This window comes from Plutella xylostella, chromosome 25 (genome assembly GCF_932276165.1).
Source record: "Plutella xylostella chromosome 25, ilPluXylo3.1, whole genome shotgun sequence".
In the NCBI taxonomy this organism is placed as follows: Eukaryota; Metazoa; Arthropoda; class Insecta; order Lepidoptera; family Plutellidae; genus Plutella; species Plutella xylostella.
The window spans coordinates 228,739-253,150 of record NC_064005.1 but is presented as its reverse complement, the minus strand read 5'-3'; the positions used below and the strand labels follow the sequence as shown (position 1 = coordinate 253,150).

Sequence of the window (24,412 nt, the reverse complement as noted above, 5' to 3'; positions counted from 1 at the left end):
GGCAGTCGGCGACCCGAGACGATCCGTCATATTATACAAAGATATTTTAATACAAACTAGATGGAGTGTCTTGGGTCGTGTAACACCCCACTTCTACCACAGAGCTGACTGTTAGAAGATTGAATTGTGACATCATTCATTTGTACAATGGTTGTCATTAGATTGAACAGCAAACAAAATGCGGACAGAATCTTTGCTTTGTTTTTATATGTGACACACCATCTTGTTCGCATATTGTTAATCTAAGGTCATAGAGCACGTGTGGCGGCGTCAGCTCAGCGACCGCGGCGGCACGCCCCGCCCCCGCCCCCGCCCTCGGCCCAAGGGTCATCTGGCATCAGAGGAAATGTACCTTGGTAGAAAACTACAGTAACGCTGATTTGCAGGAAGGAATATTAAGCTAATGTCGACATTAAATCTATGTCTAAGTAAGTAATAAGTATCTCTATCCATATTCTGTCAAAGCAAGGCAGCTAGACATGAGGGTTCTTACATAAAGAATCGAGTTCCCTGTATCTACCCGTACCGGTAACTTGATTACCTATGCGAACTGAGAGATTTAAAACCGGCAAATGCTCTAGCGCGCTCGCAGAAAGATAAACAGCAGGTTACCGGTACGGGTAGGTATAGGTTACCCAGTCTCTCTATGTAAGCACCCTTAGCTTAGACCCTTTCCTCAACTCAGCGTTAGATATAAGCTGCTGATTAGGTGATTAGAAATAATTGAAGATCCGTGCTGTGGTAGTACGAAATATACACTCACGGGCAATGAAATAGTTCCACTCACAAAAAGTCGACACAAAACGACCCCAATTTTTTCCAACATTTAATTTAAAATTTGAACAAAATATTATTGTTTTTAGTTGGTAATATCCTGGTGCTCTACTAAATATACTTCAATGTTGCAGAAGGCGTCATAAAGCTAACCTTTTCCGTTTAGGAGTAATTTGGTGTTTTTCTCAGTGGAACCTTTTCATTGCCCGTAAGTGTACGTAATAGAAGGTTGCAGTTTTTACAGTCATATTGACTTTTGGAACTTGTGATATGTATCCAGGTAAATCTCCAGAGTAATCCAGCTCACAATTTTTTTACTATAGACCTAGAAGTTTCAATTTTATAGAGGTTTCGTCCTTGGTCCGGCGACGACGTCCTGAGAGGAGGCAGATTTCACGGACTCAGCATTATTTGCGCGTAGTCGCTGCGACAAAGCCACCGCAGAACGGACCCTTTCATTTTTAATTATGGTCCTTCGGCCTCGGCCGTCGGCCGGTCGCAGGCGTCGAATGTCATTTTAAGGGCGCCCGCATTCGCCATACTCGTACTGGCCATATTGTTTTTTGCTCCCGCGCTTTTTCCGCAGTGGTCATAAAATTTGTTATTAATACAGTAAAAATCGGATTAGGTAGTATTAAATTCGAAACAAAGCGAGGGTTTAATTGGTGCTTCGTGTCCGGCGGGCGGTGGTTCGACGCCGTATCCGTTTATTGTTTTCGGTTGAATCGGTTGTAAAGGCGATTCCGAGGCAGGGACCCGCTCTATTGTGCCAGCTCGGGAAATAAATTTGTGCCCTGAATTTTACTGAATTTACTCGTGAAACCTGACCATATCATATCCGTCGCATTGTAGACTAGCCATTGAAAACACTAAGGGCAAAGGTATTGAGTAAAATAACAAAAATATATGAACAAACCATTTTATTTTTACAGATCGTGCTCCATTAATGATAAGTTTATTTCATAATTATTATGTTGCAGGAGATAATCATTAAAATATTGTTTGTATAAAACTCTGCCTATAAACATTTTATATTTATAAATTTATGTAGACATCAAAAATACTAATGAAGAAGAAACAGTCTTGAGCTGTGACCATGGCCATGGTGAAAAGGTAAGTGCTCTCACAGTTTATTAAATACTTATAGCTTAGTGATATTTACATCATTGCACCCATTACATTTAATTAAATATTCGTCTCTCGTTATCCTAACTTAAATTAAGATAATTAAGGTTATACAACTTACACATACAATTGTTATCTTACACTTCGAATAAAAATAGTTTTTATTTACACAAGTAAGTTAAATAATACTTTGTTTAAGTTTATAATCTAGACTTATGAAATAAGACCCTTGACACCAACGCTTAAAAACAAAACTATAAGTATATAGAGTCAGTTGTTTGGTAGATCCGTCATCGTTCCTTGCACAAATAAAGAACTGCCTTCGGTTGGAACACTTATAAATTAAATTCCACCTATTTAATACCCAAGCTATATAAGTACTAAAAAGTCTTTACACAATGTGCCGACTTACTAAAATGTAAAAGTTAAAAATTGGTGAGTTAAATTTATAGAAAAAAGCGAAGGAGAAAAAGGCACATTATTTATCACGGTTCCTGGGCAGGTCATTATAATACCTACACATCATTATACTTATGTAACAGTAGACTAATATCGGGTTTATGCGTTGTAAACACCTATTATTCTACACAGGTACCGGCCGTTGTTATGTCCAGTTGTCGAAAGGCAAACTTAATCTATGCGTTAGCATTCAAAGTCTTTTTAATCTGTAGGTAATGAAATTAATGATAAGGAAAAGAATAACTCCTAGATTATTGGCAATCATTGATAAGTGTCTCATGTAAGTATTTATTTTTATTTACATTCAGTTTGAATCGATCGATGGATAGAAATTTCATCTGAAATATTTCATTCCTTAAACCACTGTAAGTACCGAACTATGCAATCAATCCGAACTCTATTTAAGCACCTTCTGCTATTTTAAATGAAAATATTTGCAATTAAAACTGAAATTACTCTTAGGTACCTAAACCCGCACAATAACTTATCCTTAAATTCTAACACTGGTACACTAAACACTTGTAACGTCACTATATCGTTACCACTGTCACTATAGTTACCATTCTCCTGTCCACCAGCCTTCATGTGGCTTCACAGTCGGCAAACACTGGGCAACTCAGGTGCTGACGTCACAGCGTGGCGCGGGCATGATGACGTCACGAGCCGAGGCTCTAGTGACGTCATAGCGCATGCGTGTGGTGCGTGCTGCCGTGATGACGTCACGGGCCACCACTCTGACGTCATAGCGCATGCGCGTGCGTGTGGTGCGGCGGCTGCTGGTGCGGGTGCGGCAGCCCGTGTGGTGCTGCGTGCTGCCGGCCCTGCGGGGAGGGACCCGTTAGATTGGGAAGAGATATAGGACATTATTTATCAGAATTAGGGTTTTATCTTTTAAGCATATTTGATCCCCGACTATCATGACCAGGAGTGGTCATAACTTAGAACTGCTGAAGGTTTGTGACTAAGGACGCTATCGATTAAGTTTTCACATCGGTGTATCCAGCTTAGGGCTACGTGACCACAGACAAAGTACAATAGATACATAGAAAGCGACAAGGGTAGCTTGAGGTCCTTCCAACGGAGTACAAGGTATGTAAGTAGCAAAACCGACTTCAAAAAACCACTAAAATGTAAGTAATAATTTAAGTTTTACACAAATTATATGTGACAGTACAAATATACCTAAGCAGGAACTGTTCTTTTTTGATGTTGGTGCAGTGACAAAGTAATCTGAAGAAATATGGCACCAACTTCAAAAAAGAACAGTTCCTGCTTAGGTATATTTGTACTGTCACATATAATTTGTGTAAACCTTAAATTATTACTTACATTTTAATGGTTTTTTGAAGTCGGTTTTTTATTTTTTTAAATTATTATTTTATTTTATAGTTTTTAGTTTATTTGCAATAATTTTTAATCAAAAGTAAGATGCAAATGATACCAAAAAGTCCTACTAATCAATACGAATCATTCAAGCCTAAACACGAGGTAGTTGCTATATACCGTTGAGGAGTTCCCTTGACTGCCTTCCGTTTCCATCATCAGATCAGCTCAAGGTCACCATCATATTTTATTGTTATAAGAACTATATTTACGTTCTTAATTTCATTAGAATCGGTTAATATGTGTCCAAAATGGAAATTCATACCCTGTTTTTACCCCTTTACCCACCCTTAGGGGTGAGATAAAATTCTGAAAAAAAAATGGGACCACCTGGAAGCTCAACCCAATACAACAAAAAAAGAATTTTCAAAATCGGTTCATAAACGGCGGAGTTATCGGTGAATATACATAAAAAAAATATAAAAAAAAATATCCCGACGAATTGAGAACCTCCTCCTTTTTTTGAAGTTGGTTAAAAATTACGTGGTTTGGCTTTCTTATACCTTCATTTCCACGTGAATATACTACATCAAAGCTAGATAAAATTATCTCATGGACTCTACAAATCAATGAAAGTGTAGAAGCAAAATCAAACACCAAAACACAAAAATAATGAACTACTCAGGACATGAGTCTCCTCCAAGACTTGAGGGTTATTGCCATAACTCCACGCCATTCCGTCTGTAGGGACCTTAGCAAGCGGGTAGGAAATATCACACAACACACTCAATTAACACCTGAACCAACCTGTAAATACACATAGTAGTCATACGGCTGGTGCAGCGGCCAGCAGCGCTGCGGCGGCGCGTACAGCGGCGGCGGGAACGCTGCCCCGAGCTTGTTGCGTAGGATGCGACTGATGGAGGACACGGATGGCACGTTGTACTTGTCGCACACGCCGTCGGAGAGCAGCCGGTCGCGGATCTCCCACGCGAAGATGCCCGGGTCCTTGGCTTTGAGCTGCTTGATGTAGGATACCACCTGAGGGCGATATATTAAGATAAAGGTGTGAGTTACATGTGTGGAAACATTGGAATTAAAAAAACTATGGCAATAACGGAGTTGGGACTAATAAACAACAGAAACAACTAACAGTCTTTTATTCCATTTTGTAACTGTCTAGATAAAATCGCACAAACTATCATGCGATTAATATCACATAGGAACTTTCTAAGTCGCCGTAGCAAAGAAAATGTTATAGCACCTGTGTATACTTATTTAGTAGCGCAAATAATAAAGAGATTTATGATCCTGATAAGTCATTCCATTCCAAAAACTACAAGATAAACGATAGATACTATATTAGGTAATTTGCTAATTTTATCAATGAATGTCGAGGAAATGTCCGGCCTGATAAGTTATATGGAGATAAATAAAGTAAATAAATACACTGGATTGAAGAATATAGATAGATAGAACGCAAAGATGTCGTACACATCGCGTGTAGCGTTAATTGTATAAGGCCCGGGTCTCCTATTTACGCCGTAGGTCGCGTCCAGCATCACGCCGTAGGCCGCGTCACGATGCTCACTACATCTACGCGCCAAACGTCGGCGTGTGAGGGAGACCGCATCAGTACATTTCTATAGTGAGCATCGTGACGCGGCCTACGGCGTGACGCTGGACTCGACCTACGGCGTAAATAGGAGACCAAGGCCTAACATGCATGCTCGCAACCTGCGCCGTGATAGAGCCGGTCTCGTGGTAGCGCGCCAGGATCTTGATGTGGTTGCTACAGTCCCCCGCTACTACTGACCTTGATGTGGTTGCTACAGTCCCCCGCTCCTACTGACCTTGATGTGGTTGCTACAGTCCCCCGCTACTACTGACCTTGATGTGGTTGCTACAGTCCCCCGCTACTACTGACCTTGGGCGTGGTGACGCGCGGCTTGGAGCCGCCGATGGCGCCGGGCAGGATGGAGCCGGTCTCGTGGTAGCGCGCCAGGATCTTGGACACGCAGCCGTGGGACACGCGCAGCTGCCGGCTGATGTCGCACGGCCTGCGGAGGTGGAGGGAGTTAGGAAGTTGCGAGAGGTTAGCAATAGCCAAGGGTGAATAGTGCTTGATGGGGAAGTAATTGTACCTAATTTGTATTTAAACGGAATTGGTGATCCCGAGCTCGAGCTCTGGGCTCTTCGGAGAGCTTGCGCTGCATGGCCTTGGGCATCTGGCCTCGTTAAACAGTAAAGTTTGATCCTATCAGGGCACTTCCTAGGTGAATCTAGCTGATGCTAGAAAACTCCGCTTCGCCTTAAAATAATTTGCCATGGTAACTTCGGGATATAAAGTAGCATTTGTATTAATCCTGGATATCAGCTTCCTGCCAGCAGCGTGAAACAAAGGACCAGCAACAACTTAGTTTATTTACTTCTATGCACATACCTGATCCCAAGCTGAGCTAGCTCCACAATCCGCAACCTGACAGCGTTGGGCAGCGGGCGTCCGTTGACGAACACGCCGCCCAGCTGGTTCACCTCGCCGTACTGCTGCGCGCCGCCCGACAGCGCCGCGCTGTTGGGGTCTGAGGACAAGCGGGGCATGGGTTAGTATTGTGGTGATGGTTGAGGAGTATACACTGAGTTGTTAAAGTAGTATAGTAAGCTGAAAGTTCGGGACATCTGGACCATGGTTAGTGTGTACAGGCGTTGTTAAAGTTGTATTGTAACGTAAACGTCTACGTCGCGTCGAGTATATCTGTGTCTTTAATGCACAGTTTACGCGAAGCCAATACAATTGGCAGTCAGCAGCGCTAATATTCTAGGTCTGTAATTAATCTTTCACGTGAAAATGGCTGATCCAATTTGGATGGCACCCTGTAAAACTTTTCAAGTCGAGACGGATCTTACACCTAATTTAAAGAGTTGACTTTTGTGTTGTCTACAAGTTTCCCACATGTGCAATATGGAATAGTCTGAATTGACTGGTGACGTCACGCGGGCTGCGCCTGCGCCGGCGGCGGCAGCGGTGTCCGGTTACAGCCGACCTCGCTTTGAAGTCGACACCGGGTTCGATTCCCGACGACAACATTTGGGGCCGACTCCGCTGTTTGTGTCTTTTTGTTCGACCATAGAAGCCAGACCGATTTTCTTAAAATTAGATCATTATACTTTTGTTCGCAACAAATGAAACAAGATTTTGTTTAATTTTTGTAAATAGCTTATTATTATTATACATATTACATAGGTAGTTTAGGTTTCAGTACCTAAAAATAAATTAGATACTTAGGTACTCTAAGTAGATGTAGAAGTTTTTAAACTGGATACTAATCACTTGATACAGCAACAACTATAATTTATATTGTAAGTATGTATAGTTCAGTTCAGTTTCAGTAGGCAAAGCTCATAGCGTTAGAAGGACTTACCTAAGCTTATGTGAAATGCATATTAAAAACATTAGAAGTATATTAATGCTCATGAACTATACCGTCTACGTATTTCACAGTACCTAGAAACTTCTCTCCTAAACGGAGATACTTTACATGGAATGGAGCATCATGTTGCTTCCGAATCCGACTAATAAACGTCAGGGGTTATTTTGACATGTGTCAGTCGCTGTCACTCTCTGCAGTCGAGTCATTCGTCGTTTCAGGTGACAGGAGGGCAACCTTCTTAAATGTTGTCAAATATAAGTTTGGCTGTGGTATCATTTATCATAATCATAACTAAGCTTAAGTAAGGGGAAACTGTTAACTGATTAAGTTTTTTTTTCTTTTTTCTTTCCGAATGGGGAGTAGTTTTTACTTTCTTTCGTCATTCGTCTATCATGTTTTCTTTCTTTCTTTCAAAACCTTAAGTAATTTAAAATTTAAAGGGTAAACGATGGTTTGTACTCACTTACATAGCTTGTGCGCGAAGTGATGAAGAAGATATTGAATAAGTATTTAATTAATCACTCTAATCTAAACATACACAAGTAACAATGAAGCTGCAACACAATAATTGTGGCCGGCGGCACTCACATTCTTACAGTTGCCATTTGTCAGGCGCGCGCGACAAATGTGCGAGTCCACACATCTTTTAAATCATTAGGTTAAATTTGTACCTGTCTGTTTCGGTCTGTTTGCTTTATTCCAACTTGATGGCGGAGGATGTACTTTGACTTGAGTGAAGGGACCTTTATTTTTACACTTAGGTACCTACGTATAGTATAATACTTTTACAATATGTAACTTAAACATGAAATTGAGGAAAACTTTTGGTGAAGCTGTTTTGCACGAAAAGTATGACTAATTTGACGCTACTGCTGCTGAACTTGTACATAGAGTAGAAAATAGAAGTAAGTACTCATTTATTTTGTCGACTTTAAGAGATAACGATTTGCCATTTCGAATGTGAAACGACAACGAAAAATTTTAACACCGTATTTTTCAGTTAGTAATGGTAGACGGTATTGTCTGAGCAACACCCTATACGTATGTATGTTCAGTGTGTCTGTCGGTCCGTCTGTCTGTCCGACTGTGCCTCGTTGTCTGTCGGTCCGTCTGTCCGTGTCCGGCTGTGCCTCGTGCTAATTGGCGGGGAGTGCCGACTGATATAGCAAGACGCATGACTCTCGACGGGCCCGTGTGTTATTCGCCAACAAAACAACAGTTTTATTTCAGTGACAGTCTCTTGCATACGTTTATTGAAGAATAATTTGGAGTAATGTAGAAGAGCTTATGTAGAATATTTACAATTCTGAATAGAATATAATAGATGCTTATATAGGTTATTGTTTAGGGGTCAAGGGGTAATTTTGCGATGACGCGATATGTAGAGAATAAGGACCAGGCCACAACACTGCGTTGCGACCTGGCATCGCAAAATTCTGCGACTATTTTGGAAGTCTTCCCGTACAAATGCTTGATTTACTGTCGCAGATTTTTGCGATGCGACGTCGCAACGCAGTGTTGTGTTGACAATATTACCCTTGACTACGACTTTAAGAAATTAAACTAACATTGTGAATTCGCAATAACCAACTATGATCCAAAGAACAATAGCCCGCCGCCGCCGCCGCTGCACACGTGTTCTTCAGTTCCAGCGATTCAGAGAAGGGAGCAGCCGTCCCGCTCTCGCACCAAACGTGCAGGCGTCTCCCGTCTCGCTCCCTCATCAAACGAGACGCCTGCGCAACGAATGGTTGTAAGAATTACCTAATTAATCTTTTCAGTGGACTGAAAGCTCCCTTTGTTACATTGTAGCGCCTTAAAGGGTCACTTCTGTTTTCTGTAATATTATAAGATGAGTTTATTTTTATTTATGTTTTTTTTTAAGTAATCCGGGAAAAATAATTATTTTATAGGTTTGGTATATCCGTCCGTTTGTATTTATGGGGTAAAGAGATATCTTCTAACTATAACTACGGGTGAATTTGTACCAATATCGTTATATTTGAATACTTGATTGATTTAACCCTTATGAAGTAGGTTGGTAACTCATATTCCTTATCATACTTTAAGTCTAAGCCTGTTTCTCAGTTGTAAGTAGCTCATTTGTAATCAGTGATCTGAGTTCTCAGCCACGTCCTGATTGGGGGACCGTGACTGAAACTAATTCTGTACAACTACACTTAAGCTATGTAATTTACCCAGTTTAGTTACATTAAACGTATACATATTACTCCACTCCCGTAGTAAGTAATATTATAAGAGCAAACTTGTAAAATAAGTGGTTTGGGGTTTTATGTTAGAGTTAAAGCCCAGAATCAACCAAATGAACCAAATCTTTGATTACAAAAACTCAAAACATCAGTTTTTTTTTGTTTTACCGCTACATTATTACGAAAACGTTAGTTATTTATATGCAAGCAAGATTAAAAGCATCGGCATAAGTAGTTACAAACTTAAAATTCTAAAACTATTACGCAACTGTGGTAAAACATAGTATGAACAGTGAACATATTTTCAGTCAAATATTAAATTGTGAAAACACAATATTAAAGACTGACAGATAAAATAATATAAAATGCTCCATTAGATAATTTATTAGGTGTGTGTTTGAGCGAAAATAACAATGACACATAATAATAAATAAAATATACAGTATAATTGCTGGTCCCGCGAGCTTCGCTTCGTGTTAATAAATTCTCCCGTGGGAATTTAGCGATAAACTGAAGGACTTTCATACAAAATTTCATCCCCTATTTTACCTCTGTAGGGGTGGGTTTATGAATCCTTTCTTAGTGCTCACTTACACTACCTATGAAACCTACGTGCCAAGTTTCATGATTGTAGCTTGAGCCGTTTGGCTGTGCGTTCATGCCAAATCAGTCACTTTCTATACCTAGATTACCTAGTCAGACATTAGGATAATGGCGTTTTACCACAGTTGCGTAATAGTTTTAGAATTTTAAGTTTGTAACTACTTATGCCGATGCTTTTAATCTTGCTTCGTTCTTTGTAGCTATCAAACTGTGACCGTTTTCCAACAGCCTCTAAACAAATTAAGCAAGACATCAAGGATGAAATCAAATTAACGCTATAAAGAGTTTGAAACATCAGAGATAATGTCTGCATCGACAACAGCTCCGCTCAGCTGACGTATCTCCACATCGGCCCTTCTGATCTCCTCACTCCACTAATTGGTCCTAGAGAGAGAGAGAACTATGCCACGAGCACAGCCCCGAGGGAGAAAGCAAGTCCGAAAGGCGGGAAGTATCTTTCTTTGCGCGGATAATTTATCGACCTCCTTTGACGTTTTACTGTTGACAGTTACTAGTGTTTTCGGCGAATTTAACACGTTCATTAATTCGAAACGTCAGTTTAATGCCGGTCGAGATATATTGCTCGTGCGGCCCTACTACTTGTGTTTCGCTTAGAACAAAGGGTGTAATGGTTCGTTAAAATTCGGCTAAAGTTTGTGGACATACTAAATATAATAATCGGTGTCGTTTGCGTGATCTTTGTGTCGTGTTGGTGTTTGTTGTGGTTATTTAGAACTGCGGCGGCGGCGGCGCGGGCGGAATCCGTCGGAAATTTGGCTTTGTCATAATGCCGTTTGATTTTCTTTGATGAACGTATTTTTAACTCAATTATGAAGGTTTTTCTATTTGAAACGAATACATATTTCAACGGGCAATATAGAACACACTAGGGCATGCAATACCGGAACTATTTTCAATACCGGTATTGAGTTCCGGTATTGCAACTCAATACCGGGATCCCGGTATTAATACCGGTATTAGATTTCCTTGTAATAAATGGCATATATTGTGATTAAAGGTCGTATACGTCAAAATAAAACAAGAAAAAGCAATGAAATTCAGTTTTTTGTAATAGATTTTTACGAGAATTGTGTATTAGAGTTTAATTTTTTTTTAAATTATTAGTTTTACATCCAGTGTCCGTTTACGTATGGTCAACAGTAGATATCAAACGGCCGAAAACTGCATCAAACGGTTGGAAACAAGTGCGCTTTCACAGTACTTAGGAATACTATATCTTAATCGCTTTATTATGGCCTAAAAAAGTCCGATTCCGGTATTACTTCAATACCGGTATTAACTTTCAATACCGGTATTGAAAAAAACGTGAATTTTGTCCCTAATACCGGTATTACGGATACCGGTATTGCGGTATTGCATGCCCTAGAACACACTGTATTATAAAAATTCAATACATATCTATATCTATAGTTAAGTAAGTACTTATTAAAAAAGTGCTAACTATCATTACTAAAATAAATGTTTGAAGTTTGATTAAGGCTTTTCAACTATTGGAAAATGGAAATCTTTAAGCCATTTTCACGAATTTACCAGGTATACTGGATAAAGTATACCCAATTTCTGTGTAAACCTCCATAATAGTTATGGGTATTAGGAAAATCACAAGGGCTATTTGCTTCGAGTACTTACAGTCGTCGAAATATAATAGGCCCGTTTTGGACAGCTACACAAATTTGCTATTACTCTTGATTTACTTGATGAAATACATTTATTTATAAAAAGACACAAAATCTGACTTATTATTTAACGGCCGAAAGAAAAAATAACTTTTAAAGCACCAAAAGTTAGGTACTTATTGTTTACATTTTTTCTGATTTAGATTTGACACCAGCTGTTATCCCATACATTTTGGAGCTGTCCAAACGGGCCTCTTATAATATTTCGAGGACTGTAAAATGTGTTACAAAAACTTTGGAAGCTCGTTTGGGTCCAGCGCAAAAATTCTAAAAAGCGTGCTAGAAAGCAGATAAGTTTATTAAGTATAGTGTTCCATATCGTTTATCTGAACGAAAGTAAAAGACTTCTTTCGTTAACCTAGACTGTTACACCGTAAGTTATTGAACAATCCAAAATACTTTCATATCAGAGGCTAAAACCACTGTAAGTCTAATAATAATATATTTTTTTAGCAACAGGGTAATATTTGAATCAGTCAGTATGAGTATGTACGTCTGAAACGAAAAGTACTTTATGAAGATTTCTGAACTATTTCGTCAAATTTAGTAACTAAAGTAAGTAAATATAGGGCATTGTATGCTCCAAAGGTTGCGGTAAGTAGTATACTTATAGAAAGGTACCCCTTAGCCCCTTTACCCCCATTATACACTGTCGCACACCAGCCAGTCCAGAGGTCCAGAGGTGGACAACCTTTGTCGTGATTGAATCCATGATGGAGGCGCCACCGCCGCCACCGCCGCCGTCGCCGGGGCCGCTGTTTATTTGCCGAGCAATCTTCTGGCCTCGTTAGCAAACACTGCTCTGTGATTACGTGACAATATGGACATTTATGAAATATTGCATCAAGCTAGGCTTACAATTCAACTGAAGCTGATCTAAGAGTGTCATTAGTCACGCAAGTACCTCAAGGATGAGTCCAGCTGCGACCTTACTAATTAGAAGAACAACAGAAACACGGAAATCTAAATATAGTAGCTCCTAAATCAAATATCAGCTTGCGAACTGCCACAGACAAACAAATTGGTGGGCCGCCGCCGTGGGTGCTGCTTAACCTCTTGGCATTTCGTTGGGGCGTAAATTTAGCTATGCGCTGTGGGCACGTGCCAGGACCACGCTTGTCGATAATTGGTTAGACTTTGAGTTATGATCGTCGAATAGTTTGACACTGCGTACAGAGGTTAATAAGGGCCACCTGAAGGCCAAATGATGTGGAGACTTCAGCTGACAGAAATATACTCCCAAATCTAATGATTGTTACTAAATATTCGGGCGTGTGTTTGTGTGCGGCGGCATTCTCCCGCTAATCATTGTCGTCTATTTATAAATATTAGAAACATTAGTTTTCTCAACACATTCTTAGGTGTCAGAATTAAATGATGCCAGATATGAAAACTTGATTCTGTATCTATTCGTATTGTATTTATAAAAATTGAGTAACTATAAAAACACGCACCCTGGGCAATCAGCGCCTGACAACTAACCTGACTGGCTTATCTTTTGAGCACTCATGGTGACAAAGCGTACGATGAGCTATAAGTACTCATAAAAACTGTGTAACAGGTACGTATTCGTATACATATCTATGGTATGGTAGCAGGTATTACCAACAACCAACAATACCTTACATTGCTAATTCGCCTCTTCACAGTCAGTAGGTATTAGATTTCGCTTCCTCATCTACTAGATTCATCTAGTAGAATAGCCTTCACGGACCACTATCCCTTAAGCTCATCGCCTTCCCTGCCTGTAGCTATCGTAGAACCCTGTGTCAAAATGCGAAGCCTAGTAAATAATATAGTAGGTACTTACTAAAAATACTATAGATATAGATTTTCAAAATTATATATAATAATGTAGAATTTTCAATTTTCAATTTAATTTAATTTAATTAGAAAATAATTTTATAATGTATAATAATTAGGATGCATGATTTATTTTCCCTTTTAATAAATTGCATGCTTAATTTTAGTCATAAATATTTTTATATCTACTAAATTAATTCTAAAATGTCACCAAATAAAGTATTATAATATTATATCCCTGAGAAAAATGTTCAAGGAAGTAGATTTAAGCATTTATTTTATATCCGTCTGCATATTACTCTCTGTGATCTATTTCTGTTATTTTTCCTAAATAAATAAATAAATAAATAAATAAATAACCAGCGGGATTGGTTCAAAGGAGACCCGCTTCTAGTGCGAGCTACTGGAGTGTCTCGCTACGTGCCCGGCGGCCGGTGGCTGTTTGAGCGGCGGTCGCTTTGTCACCGTGTGTGGTCCGCACTTCTCCACGGCTAGCTTCAAGAGCCACGGACCATAGAGAATGTGCTTATAGTTTTAAGAATCAAGTTTGGCTTTTGGCGCCTTTTCTTGGTGTGTGACGAAAACTTTGAATGGACGGTCGATCAAAACACTGGAATACTTACTTCTTATAAAGTACGCCTATAGTCTATTTAATAATGCCTGTTATTAATTCAAGGTTTTTTACTTTCTCCAGCCATTCAATTTCCAAAAATAAAAACCTTGCACATCAAAAACAGAATAGAGGTTTACAATAGCATAATAGGGGCGGGTTTTCCATGTATCGATAGTTCGATCGTCGCGCGCGCAGGTCGCGGGCGGGGCGGGCGCGGGCGCGGGGCGCGGGGGGTGTTTGCCGCCATTACGCCGTGTTGACCGTCCGGTGGCGGACACAGCCGCGGCTAATGCGTGCGCAAACAGGAGCTGACAGCACAGAACCAATTGTTTTTTTTCGACTTCACTTGTGTGAGTGTTTTGGTGTTTTGTTATCAATATTATGCTTTTCCGCCTCTCGTTGAATCCTTTTGTATTTTTTCGATGGTGCGATGTATTGTCGGTGATCAAAGTTCTGGCTAGAATCACTTATCCGATTGTTGATTAATTTGATTTCATAGAGATACTATCAGTACATAACATAATAATATAGTGTGCTTATCTCTACATGTTTGATTGAGGCTTATTTGTAATCATAATTTTAAATCCATATACTTACTTAACTATTTCAACGTTGATATTTTGACAAATCCACAAAAAATCTAAAAGATGGTCGCTAAGATAAAACAAATGTTTTTTTTTTTTAATTTCAGAGGTGACTTTGATGTCAATCTACAGGTAGAGGACGATCACCATCAACATGGTACACCAATATCGAGAAGGGGATGAAAGCCCAAAACCTGACCACATCAGCTAGGTACTCATTCAATACAACGACAACCCGGGATAGAATAGCCCTGCGCCGAAGTACGAGGAGGCCTGACCCCGGCTGAACCGGGCAGAGGGCAGGAGAAAGAAGATGCCAGAGGTAACTTTGATCAGCCGCAGCCAGTCTACCACTATAACAAATATGTATTAGGTGCAGACTGCTCTGAAGAATATTAACAATGTTCGAGCTAGGTTAGCAGTTTTTTTAACAAAGGTGAATTTTAAAAACTGGTTTTCTTGGCATTAAACTCTATGAGCATTGATGAGAGAAAACAGATTTACAAAATGTACAGCGATCGCAAGTCGACCGACTTTCTCATGGGCTAGTACAAATCTCGCTCGGCACTTGAGCGGCACTCTGTTGAGCAAACACGGGGGTTTCGCTTTCCACTCGGCTTCGTTTATTTCGGTAGCCGCCACCGCACCGCCGCCGCCGCCGTCGCCGCTGCCGCGCTGCGCCGTCAAACAAACTCCACGGCGACCAAACATGACGACAACGCAGTGAGTGGGCGCGGAGTAAACGGGAATCAGGTAAGTATCGATATGCGACAAATGTTAATGCGATAATTGTCTTGCACATCACTCAAAACGGGATTAACATATATCCTTATTACGAACGGGACCACGCAGTGCAAAGCATATTGCTGATCTTTTTCATCTTTTATGATTTATAAGAAAGTAGGTTTCTAAAATATTAACTAGTTCGGGCTGACGGTGCTGACTGACAAAATGTCTGCTTGCTGCTCAGATATAAAAAGGTTCTTTCTTCTAACGTTTGTACGTACTAAGTAGGTTTTTATTATTTTATTATAGAAGTAACATAATGCAGGTGAATATTTTTTTTATAATCAGACAAACGGTTACAAATAGGCGTCGGCCATGTTTGCTCATGAGTTAGCTCCAACTTACTGAAACAAACAGTCTGCTTGCCTAATCCAACAAAAGCCCTTTAGCAATCCTTGTGCTTTATTACGACTGTGTAACGTTTATTTTCATTTGTCTGCTTCTGGTGGGTAAATGTAAGCTGTTTGTTCAAACATTGGGCCAGCAAATAGGGCTAATTGTACGGAAATTGAAACATAACTCGATGTTTGAGCTTGTACTTAGGATTGGCGCCGCCAGCCTGTCCTGAGATAAATAAGTACATCAAACATTATTGAATAGATTTAATTTTGTAAGCACCAATATTGATACCTTAGGTAATATTATGACGATAAGTATAGTGAAATAAATGAAGTCTTTAATAATAATTCTCAGGTATATAGACTAAAGACAGTTATTTCAACAAGCAGTGTGTTGCTATTCCTACGTAGAGACATGGGTATTTATTGTTCTGTTTCAGTGTGTCAAATAAATGTTTCTTTCTTTTGAAGCATAATCTTTTTCTTATCAGTTATAGTTGACGTGATTTCACACACCAATCCTGATATAGGTTAGGAGTATAATATTATGTAGAATGTAGATAGATTTATCACAATTAATACAACTAAGAGAATTTATTAGATATCTGCGTCTCATGATAACCTTACACATTTTAATTTGCGTCATTAATAAAGATCACACCGGGATTATGTAAACATCTTAGAGCTACCTACCGACTGTAAGCACATAATACATAACTGAGATTTGGATCTATTCAGTTCTGGTGGACTCTTGTCAGGCCTATACAAATCCAGGATACTGCCATCATCAGCCGTAAATGTTTACTCCTGGTCACAGGCCTGTCTAAAGCAGCGCCACAATATTCTATCCTCGGCCTTCCTCATCCAGCCACTGCCGGCTATCTGAGTCTGGTGTCAGAACAGCTTTTTTGATATATACTTAAGTAATGCGGGTCCACTTCCACTTGCAGAAATAAGCCTGAATACATAAAAACAGCAATGAAACAAAAACTTTCATCAGCCAACATTGGTACCTTTATGCCTATGTTGAGTAAAAATGATATAGGTAAGTGAGTACTACATTGTATAGTCATCGTTCGTAGTAAAGTGAAGCACGTAATTCGGTATCGAGTGTGGATAACCCTCGATCCTGTTGACCCGGGCGGCGGCGGCGGTGACCCGGACGATAGCACGCTCGAATCGCTCGATAAACGGATTTAGAGTGCGTGGTTTAGACCTTCACAAGTTTATTCAGATTAGGACATACGCGTTTTATAGTAAACTTCGTTGTCCAATATAGATATCAATCAATATAGATATACATATATGATATAAGGACGGTCGAATGGCGTAGTGGTTAGTGACCCTGACTACTGAGCCGAAGGTCCCGGGTTCGATTTCCGGCTGGGGCAGATATTTGTTTAAAGACAAATATTTGTACTCGGGTCTTGGGTGTTAATATTTATATTTAATATGTATCTATCTATGTATTTGTGTAGATATATCAGCTGTCCGATACCCATAACACAGGCTCTGCCTAGCTTGGGGTCGGATGGCCGTGTGTGAGATGTCCCCACATATTATTATTATATTATCTATCATAAAAAGAATTTAAAAAACCTAAAACTCTAGTTATTAAAACAATATTTATTAGAAAACTTTAGGTTTTGCAATCGGTAGAATAAACGTGCACATTATTATCCCTAAGAAGAATAGAAAATTACCAAATATTTTAATCCGACTATGTAGGTATACCTACTGTACTTATAAAATATATCTTGTATTTTGTATTGTTTACATAGTACTATGTATTTATATTTCAATCATCCTACTAATTAACTAATGGAATCCTAAAGGGCTGTACAATATTTACGCGAAACCAAGGTAAATATGAATTATGTTTGCACGTGAGTAGTTAGGTATAAATATGTAGATGCAGTGATTTAAACTAATCTATAAATATATCTGAATGGCGTGATGCCTAGTGATGCAACGCGCTGACCCGGAGCAAGATCATCGATATCAGTTAACCCGTGACTTATCGACTGATTCACGTCACTAATCCTGAAGGCCTAGCACGGGGCGCAAGAAGCGAACATCAAGACGTGACAAAAGTTTTCCTTCGCACTCGCTCTCTAAGCCGCGCAATGTGAGTGAGGGCAACGCAAAACTTTTGTCACGTCTTGGCGTGCGCGTCTTGAGCCCTGTGCTAGGCCTTCTGTAGCAGCTGAGACTCGTACAGGAACTTGGCAACATTTATCATTGCTACGAACACCTAGCATTGCAAGGGACATCTAACAAGTAACATAACTTTTAATGTATGTACTTAGTTGGTAAGCCTTGCTGCCGTGCGTGCAGTTACCTCATGTGAAAGTCAATCTAATTTTTGTGTCTTCACGTCCATATTTTTTTTGTGTTTGTTTGTAATCAGAACCTGTACATATTATTAAAATAAATATAAGTAATTTGCATCACTCATGCTCTGAAAGTATAGTAGGAATTACCTGTTTACTGTGAAAATAGCTCTTTTCATGAAAATGAGGAAAATGGCTTTCTTGCATCTAAAATAAGATGTATGTTGATCAATGTCAATAAAAGTAAAGTAGTGAGGTAAATAAAAGTGAGGGACTTTCATTAAAAGCTATATAACATCAGGTACTTTACTTTTAGAATACACTTTATTTGTACACCAACAAATAATAATAAGATTAACAAATTGCAACTTCACTAGGGTACCTATAAAGGGCGCCTATCACTAAAAGCGATCTGCCAGACAACCTTTTTAAGATTGGGTGTAGTTAAGATATAAAAGGAAATTTTAATATCTCGGGAGGGGAGAACACCTTGAAGCCCTCTCGTACGCGTGCTACGGTGTGGTCCTATTTAACTGCAGGGGGCGGGTGGTGCCACGTCGAGCACACTCGTAAAAGGGGCACATCTGAAGTATTTAAACGCAACACTTGTTTCATGTGCAGAATAAGACGAATGCAAATCCTATAGACTGTAGGTATACTGCATGTATCGGGATAGTGTTCCGTATTCTGTTCATAATAATACTTACATTGTTTCGGTACATGGAGGAGGAACAGACTGTAAAAGCGAGAGGCTGCTAATAATGCTTTGAATGTAAATTAGTTTTGTTTTAGTTATTTTGTATTGTTTGAAAACGTACCTTTGTGTGTATTTTAATAATATGACTAACATTGTTGCCTAAAATATTGTATAGTTCCACCGCGCATTGAAAATCCCTATGTTACTGGAACTTTTCCATTGCTTGTGAGTGAACGATGAAAGTCGTTGACATTATATTATGGAAATCTAAAACTGAAAGCCCTCTTTATTTCACCGGTGTGTGTATGATTTAGCGTGTAAAACAACATATACCTAGTTTTCAAGCTATAATCATGAATTCTAAACTGTATTTATGAAAAAAAAATATAGTATTTATCAATAACTAGAGTAAATAATGCATGCAAAATCATACAAATGGCACTGACGTTATTTTGATAATTATGAAATATGATATTTTAAAAAGTAACTGCAGTTTTGTTTCTTTACTTACTTATTAGAAATATAGATAATACACATTTGTACAAACTAACATTAAGGAAATTACTAATAGGCAAATGCTACTATAGTTTGCAAGAGTTCCTAGACGACAATTTTGACTAGAAATAATATAATATATAATAAATAATATTTGATGATCTTAATTTTATACTGATAGTGACATAATTGTAATTAGATAATAATATTTGCATGCCTGCATGGTAGAATATAGTGATTTATTTTTAATTTATTGACATTTTAATGTAACATCTTATGTAACACCTATATTCATGCAAATAAACAATACTTTACTTTACTTTACTTTATTTTTATCAAAATTTTTGAATCCACTACATTTTATGGTGATGAAAAATGTATACAGCCCATAAGAAAAGGTTTTGAGCAAACTTTATTAACAAAAATGATGATATAAAATATAAATGCCCATAGGTTTAAGTACTTAGAATTATCGATAGTCGTCGATGACCCGTGTTATCAGCCGCCGCCCGTGCCAACAATTCTAATAAATTAAATTGAAACCCATTTTCCGTAGATTTCAGCTATGGATAAAGTTTTTCAGTGGAATAAAATTATGGCTAAGGCTTTTTTGTGTTACCTACCGCCGCCGCCGCCGCTAGCTGAAAACCAGCGCTATGGCCTACCATAACATCAAGCCGAGCTAGAGTAGAATTCAATAGAACCCGTTTTACAACTGGGATGCAATGGTCATGCACTATTTTAATTGCTTTCTTAGATATTTTTTTAAATAACATCATATATTTGTGTAGTTTCTGTGTGTGCGTGTTTGTGACAATCGTTTTTTCTTCAAAAGATAGGCAAACCTTTGTTTTAATCCGATATTCAAGTTTTGGCTTAATAAAAATCATAGGTAAGCATAAAACAACGCGGACTCGATGTACCTAGGTAGGCAAGTACAAACTTGGTACCTCCTTCAGTTTCAGACCTCAGTTCGACCTGTTACTAGTTACTATTCTGTGGTTTGGCAACGGCCGGCGGGCGGTGCGGTGCGTTTAGCTAACTACATAGGTACTTACAATAATTCTCATTCTGAAAATGTATGTTTTATCCAGCTAAATTACAATTCAGCCTATCACAACACACAACTACAACAGCCTTTCATTTTAAGTTCTGCATAATTATTGACATTATCAAAGATTTTTGATTGTGTATAAATATTATCATCTATTGGTAAGTACCTATAAATATATACTCATAGGAAATTTGGATAGTAGTGTAGTGACACAGGTAATTTTAATTATTTTCTTTGATTAAGTGACCCTAACAATTATTCAACGCGGTTGGAACTTATGTTTCAATAATTTGCAAGAATGTGTAGATGTTGTTTACTAACTTTTAAAATATTTTTTTATAGCTAGGTCGGATAACAGCTGTATTGCTGAAAACTTCATAAGTAGGTACCGATGAAGAAAGTAGAAGCTATCTTAACCTACATGCACATAGGCAGTTAACACACATCATTTTCCTTCTCCAAGTATTTTCACACACATTTTATACGAAATTTTGGAACTGTTCAGTTTAGTTTTTCAGGAACTATTCAGATAGAAAATATTTTAAATAAATACACTGTAGCTCACCAGTGTCCATGGCGTAGCCCGCGGCCGCGGCCGCCGCATGCAGCGCGCCGTACTCCTTGCCGTCCATGTTCGCCAACATCGCCACTTCAGCACCTTTCAGTTACAGTTTCACAGTTATCTTTCAGCGCACCGCGCGTCGCGCCGACCCGAGCTCGACTGCGGTTCCGCGGCGCGCGCGCAGCCTCGCGCCGGGGGGCGGGGCCGCGCCCGCCAATCACAGCACGCCGTATAACACGCTCTCCTTTTGCCGTGACGCTCACCACTTGAAGCGCACCGATGCGTCCGCGCAGGCCACCGCGCCGTTTTAGATCCTGTGCCGCGTCGTTTAGATCGCTTTCTTGTTTCAGCTCGAGGGGGGTAAATGTCTGTTTTCTCGTTCGGTCCGCTGCGCTCGGCCGCGGAGCGAGGAGAGGCGCCGCGGGGGGCGCGGGGGGCGCGCGGGGCGGGGGGGCGTGACGTCACGCGGGGAGTGGTTGTTATGTACGCACCCATGTGCGCTTGTTGTGAGCTAGATCTGCTCGCTCGGTAATTGATAGGTATTTTACGAGCGCCGTTTAAGTGAAAACGTTTTGTTATGCAACACCAACCGCTTTCCATGTTCTATGTTTTTTTTCCACTATAATTTAATTTCTGATATGAATTCCGTTTGTTATCGGACATAAAATAATAATTTCAGGTTTTAATATTGCACAGTGCAATACCAAAACACTCGTTGAGCTGAAGGACGTTAAATCTTAAGAGAATATTGAAATGTTATTGCACATTCTCGAGCCACATCTTTTAAATGCCTCTGAACAGTTTTTATGACATCAGACATGAAAGACGGTAGCGACGTAAATAGATAATTAGAACCAAATTGTAACAAAAACGTCGTAAACGGGGCCGCCGTTGGATTTCTGTTAATTAGCCTCGAATATGTCATTTTGCTGCGTAAAAACTGCACTCAAAGCGCCGCCGCCGCCGCCGCCGCCGCCGTGACAAATGGCGTCGTGCCACTGAAACTTTTTCAGCTGTTTTGTTTACCAGCAAAATCTAAGAATGTTTACCTATCGAAACCGTTTTTATATAGCGGTGTTCAGTTGTAAATATGTATTGAAAGACTGAGCCGTATTAAGCCGTAAATATTAAGATACTTTCGGTTTTGTCAATCCTTTCTTCCTTACAAATAAACTTGCTTTTTGAAAATTGCTTCCATTACCGACGATCCCGGACAACTAAGGCTACCAAGCCCTATTCAAGCCGTGTATAGTAGCATACATGAGTATCACTTTGAGCTCCAAATCATATTTCCCACAATTTTAAAGTACAATCGACATAAAAATATCAATAACAGGGTAGTTTGTTGAAATTATTTTGCGAAACAATGCTTTAACTTCGCATCGAAACCGGCGGCGTATTGCTGAACTCTGCTGCTGGTGATCCTGTTATTACGCTCACTCATCGATAAATGTCAATGTTAGGTACTACGTGTCTTTTTCATATACCTACTAGAAGCCTTCCAAGAATTAGTTTCAGAATCAGCTAAATTTCGCCAATATTATTCTGATATCTTTATAAATTTTGCAGATATCATTAACTTTTCGTGGTGGAATCATTAACAAAAATACTCACTTATATATTATTGTTAAGGTAGGAACGTAGATAGGTATGTACAGAATGTTTCATACAGGGAATGGTCATGAATGGTGCTACTCCACACACTAAACAGCTTTTGAACAACATTGTTGAAAACGCTGTATCCTCTCAATTTCACTGGACAATCCCTCCACCACCCCAGTACCGCTCACTGGACAATCCCTACCTCGTCCCAGATCCGAGCTGTGGCCCTGCGCCTCCAGTGCGCCGCACAGGACAATAAATAAGCTATAAAGGCGTGCGCGCGCGCAGCGTGGTTTATGCGCGATTGTCTGCGCGCATGGCCGCCCCCGGGGCGCGGGCGAGGGCGGGCGGGATGTATTATTCAATAAACCTATTGTTATGAGGAACTACTTACATTACTTTATGTTATATTGCTAAAAATGTGTAACGAGATATTTCTAAACGGCTGCCGTTTCAGTATTATCTTGAAGTACTTTGGAGTGGTCCAAGCAATGAATTTGCCAGACTCATAAAAAGGTAGGTAATATACTCACAAGAATGGACGTCATTTACACTTTTTCGTTTGAGTAATTTGTCGCTTTTTTCACTGGGACTTTTTCATTTCCCGTGAGTGTATTTTTCAGCCAGTATTCGGTTTGACTTTCATTTGTTTCTAGATCAAAAATGTCCAAACAGCAGTGAGACGAAGATAGTGTGTGTAAGGTAGTGTAGCGGTTAATTCTTCGGCCGAACCTTGCTCCCTATATAAAGTTATTTTATGGTTTTACGTCCTGTTTGACAATGGAAGTTCATGAGCATTCTTTCCACGAGTACTTAGTCGAACTATTCATGTCTATTTGATGGTCCAGAGTCCAGGTATATTATCCTCAGTGTTGCTCTGGACAGGAGGGTATTACTATACTATGCTCCCCGAAGGGGCAGTCAGAGGTGACAATCAAGCAAATCATTCGTTTTTCGCTGAACATTTGTACTCATGTGATAGGTCGCGAGCCGTATCGCCATTTTATCGGCACGTTTAACACTAGATAGAGTCTGTAGTTTTTCGTCATATATCTAAGTGACCCCCCATGCCTGATAGATTCCTGCTGCTGTTGCCGCGACCAGCGGAGCAGCGAGGCGCAGCCGGCCGCGCCCGCCCGTCGCATGTCGCATCTTGCTCAAACAGACATATTTATATAGCGTAGAGACTGAAGTAGGGAAATCGATTTTATATAAGTAGTTCGATTTTTGGGTAAATTTTTCACCGATTGCTAACTATCTACGTAATAATTAACGGACCACATGATAGGTAGAATAGGCCAGGGATAGTCTCCAAACTCTCCAATAAAGTAGCGGTTTGTTTGTAGCGGTGCTGTAGCTGTAGCTTGATAGTGCATAGTACAACGCAGATTCGAGAGGCCACGCACGACCTTATGAACTAACGGAGTACAGTACGTACTGTACAATGTCATATTCTTTGACTTGATGTGGATTGTATAGGTAAGTCTCTCCAGTTTTGGTCGATTACAGGCTGATCATGATGTGTAGGTACAGTGAAGGTCAAGATCTCCTGACTCCCCTATATAGCTATAACTACAACCCTCCCACTTAGGCGCCACCTATATAAAATAACCTTGAACTACAAAAACCTTGTTTCGTTACTAAGACTTCTGTGTGTGTATTAAAAGATGGCGCTAAATATCGAATTTTATTAACATAAGCGCCATCTTAAATCAAATATTAGAACTAGCTTCATAAAGTTCATGCCAGAATGTTAAAACCTGTGTTCTTCACTTTTAACTATTGCAAGCCAGCTCAGTGTGATACGAAGTGATTGCATTTTTCACCAGTTTAATTACTTGACGGTGTGGTCTAATCGTTAAGGTATTCGGCTTCCAATATGGTGGTCCAGAGTTCAAATCTCTGGGAGGAGTGACTTTTAAA

General features: G+C 39.6%; 1 protein-coding gene across 2 annotated transcripts; it reads right to left on the bottom strand.

Annotated features, from left to right (window-relative positions):
* Positions 1–1,677: 1,677 nt before the first annotated feature.
* On the bottom strand, positions 1,678–21,067 carry LOC105387897 (paired box protein Pax-1). 2 transcript variants are annotated; one of them, XM_048630315.1, is made up of 5 exons: positions 20,891–21,067; positions 6,125–6,263; positions 5,609–5,741; positions 4,489–4,722; positions 1,678–3,179 (listed from the first exon to the last, which is right to left on the bottom strand). In XM_048630315.1, exons 1-5 carry the CDS (start codon positions 20,967–20,969, stop codon positions 3,099–3,101), a joined length of 666 nt encoding a protein of 221 aa, XP_048486272.1. In that variant the 5' UTR covers positions 20,970–21,067; the 3' UTR covers positions 1,678–3,098. The 2 variants fall into 2 exon arrangements, with proteins under 2 accessions (XP_048486272.1, XP_048486273.1); XM_048630316.1 differs by having other exon boundaries at positions 1,678–3,170.
* Between the last annotated feature and the right edge of the window lie 3,345 nt (positions 21,068–24,412).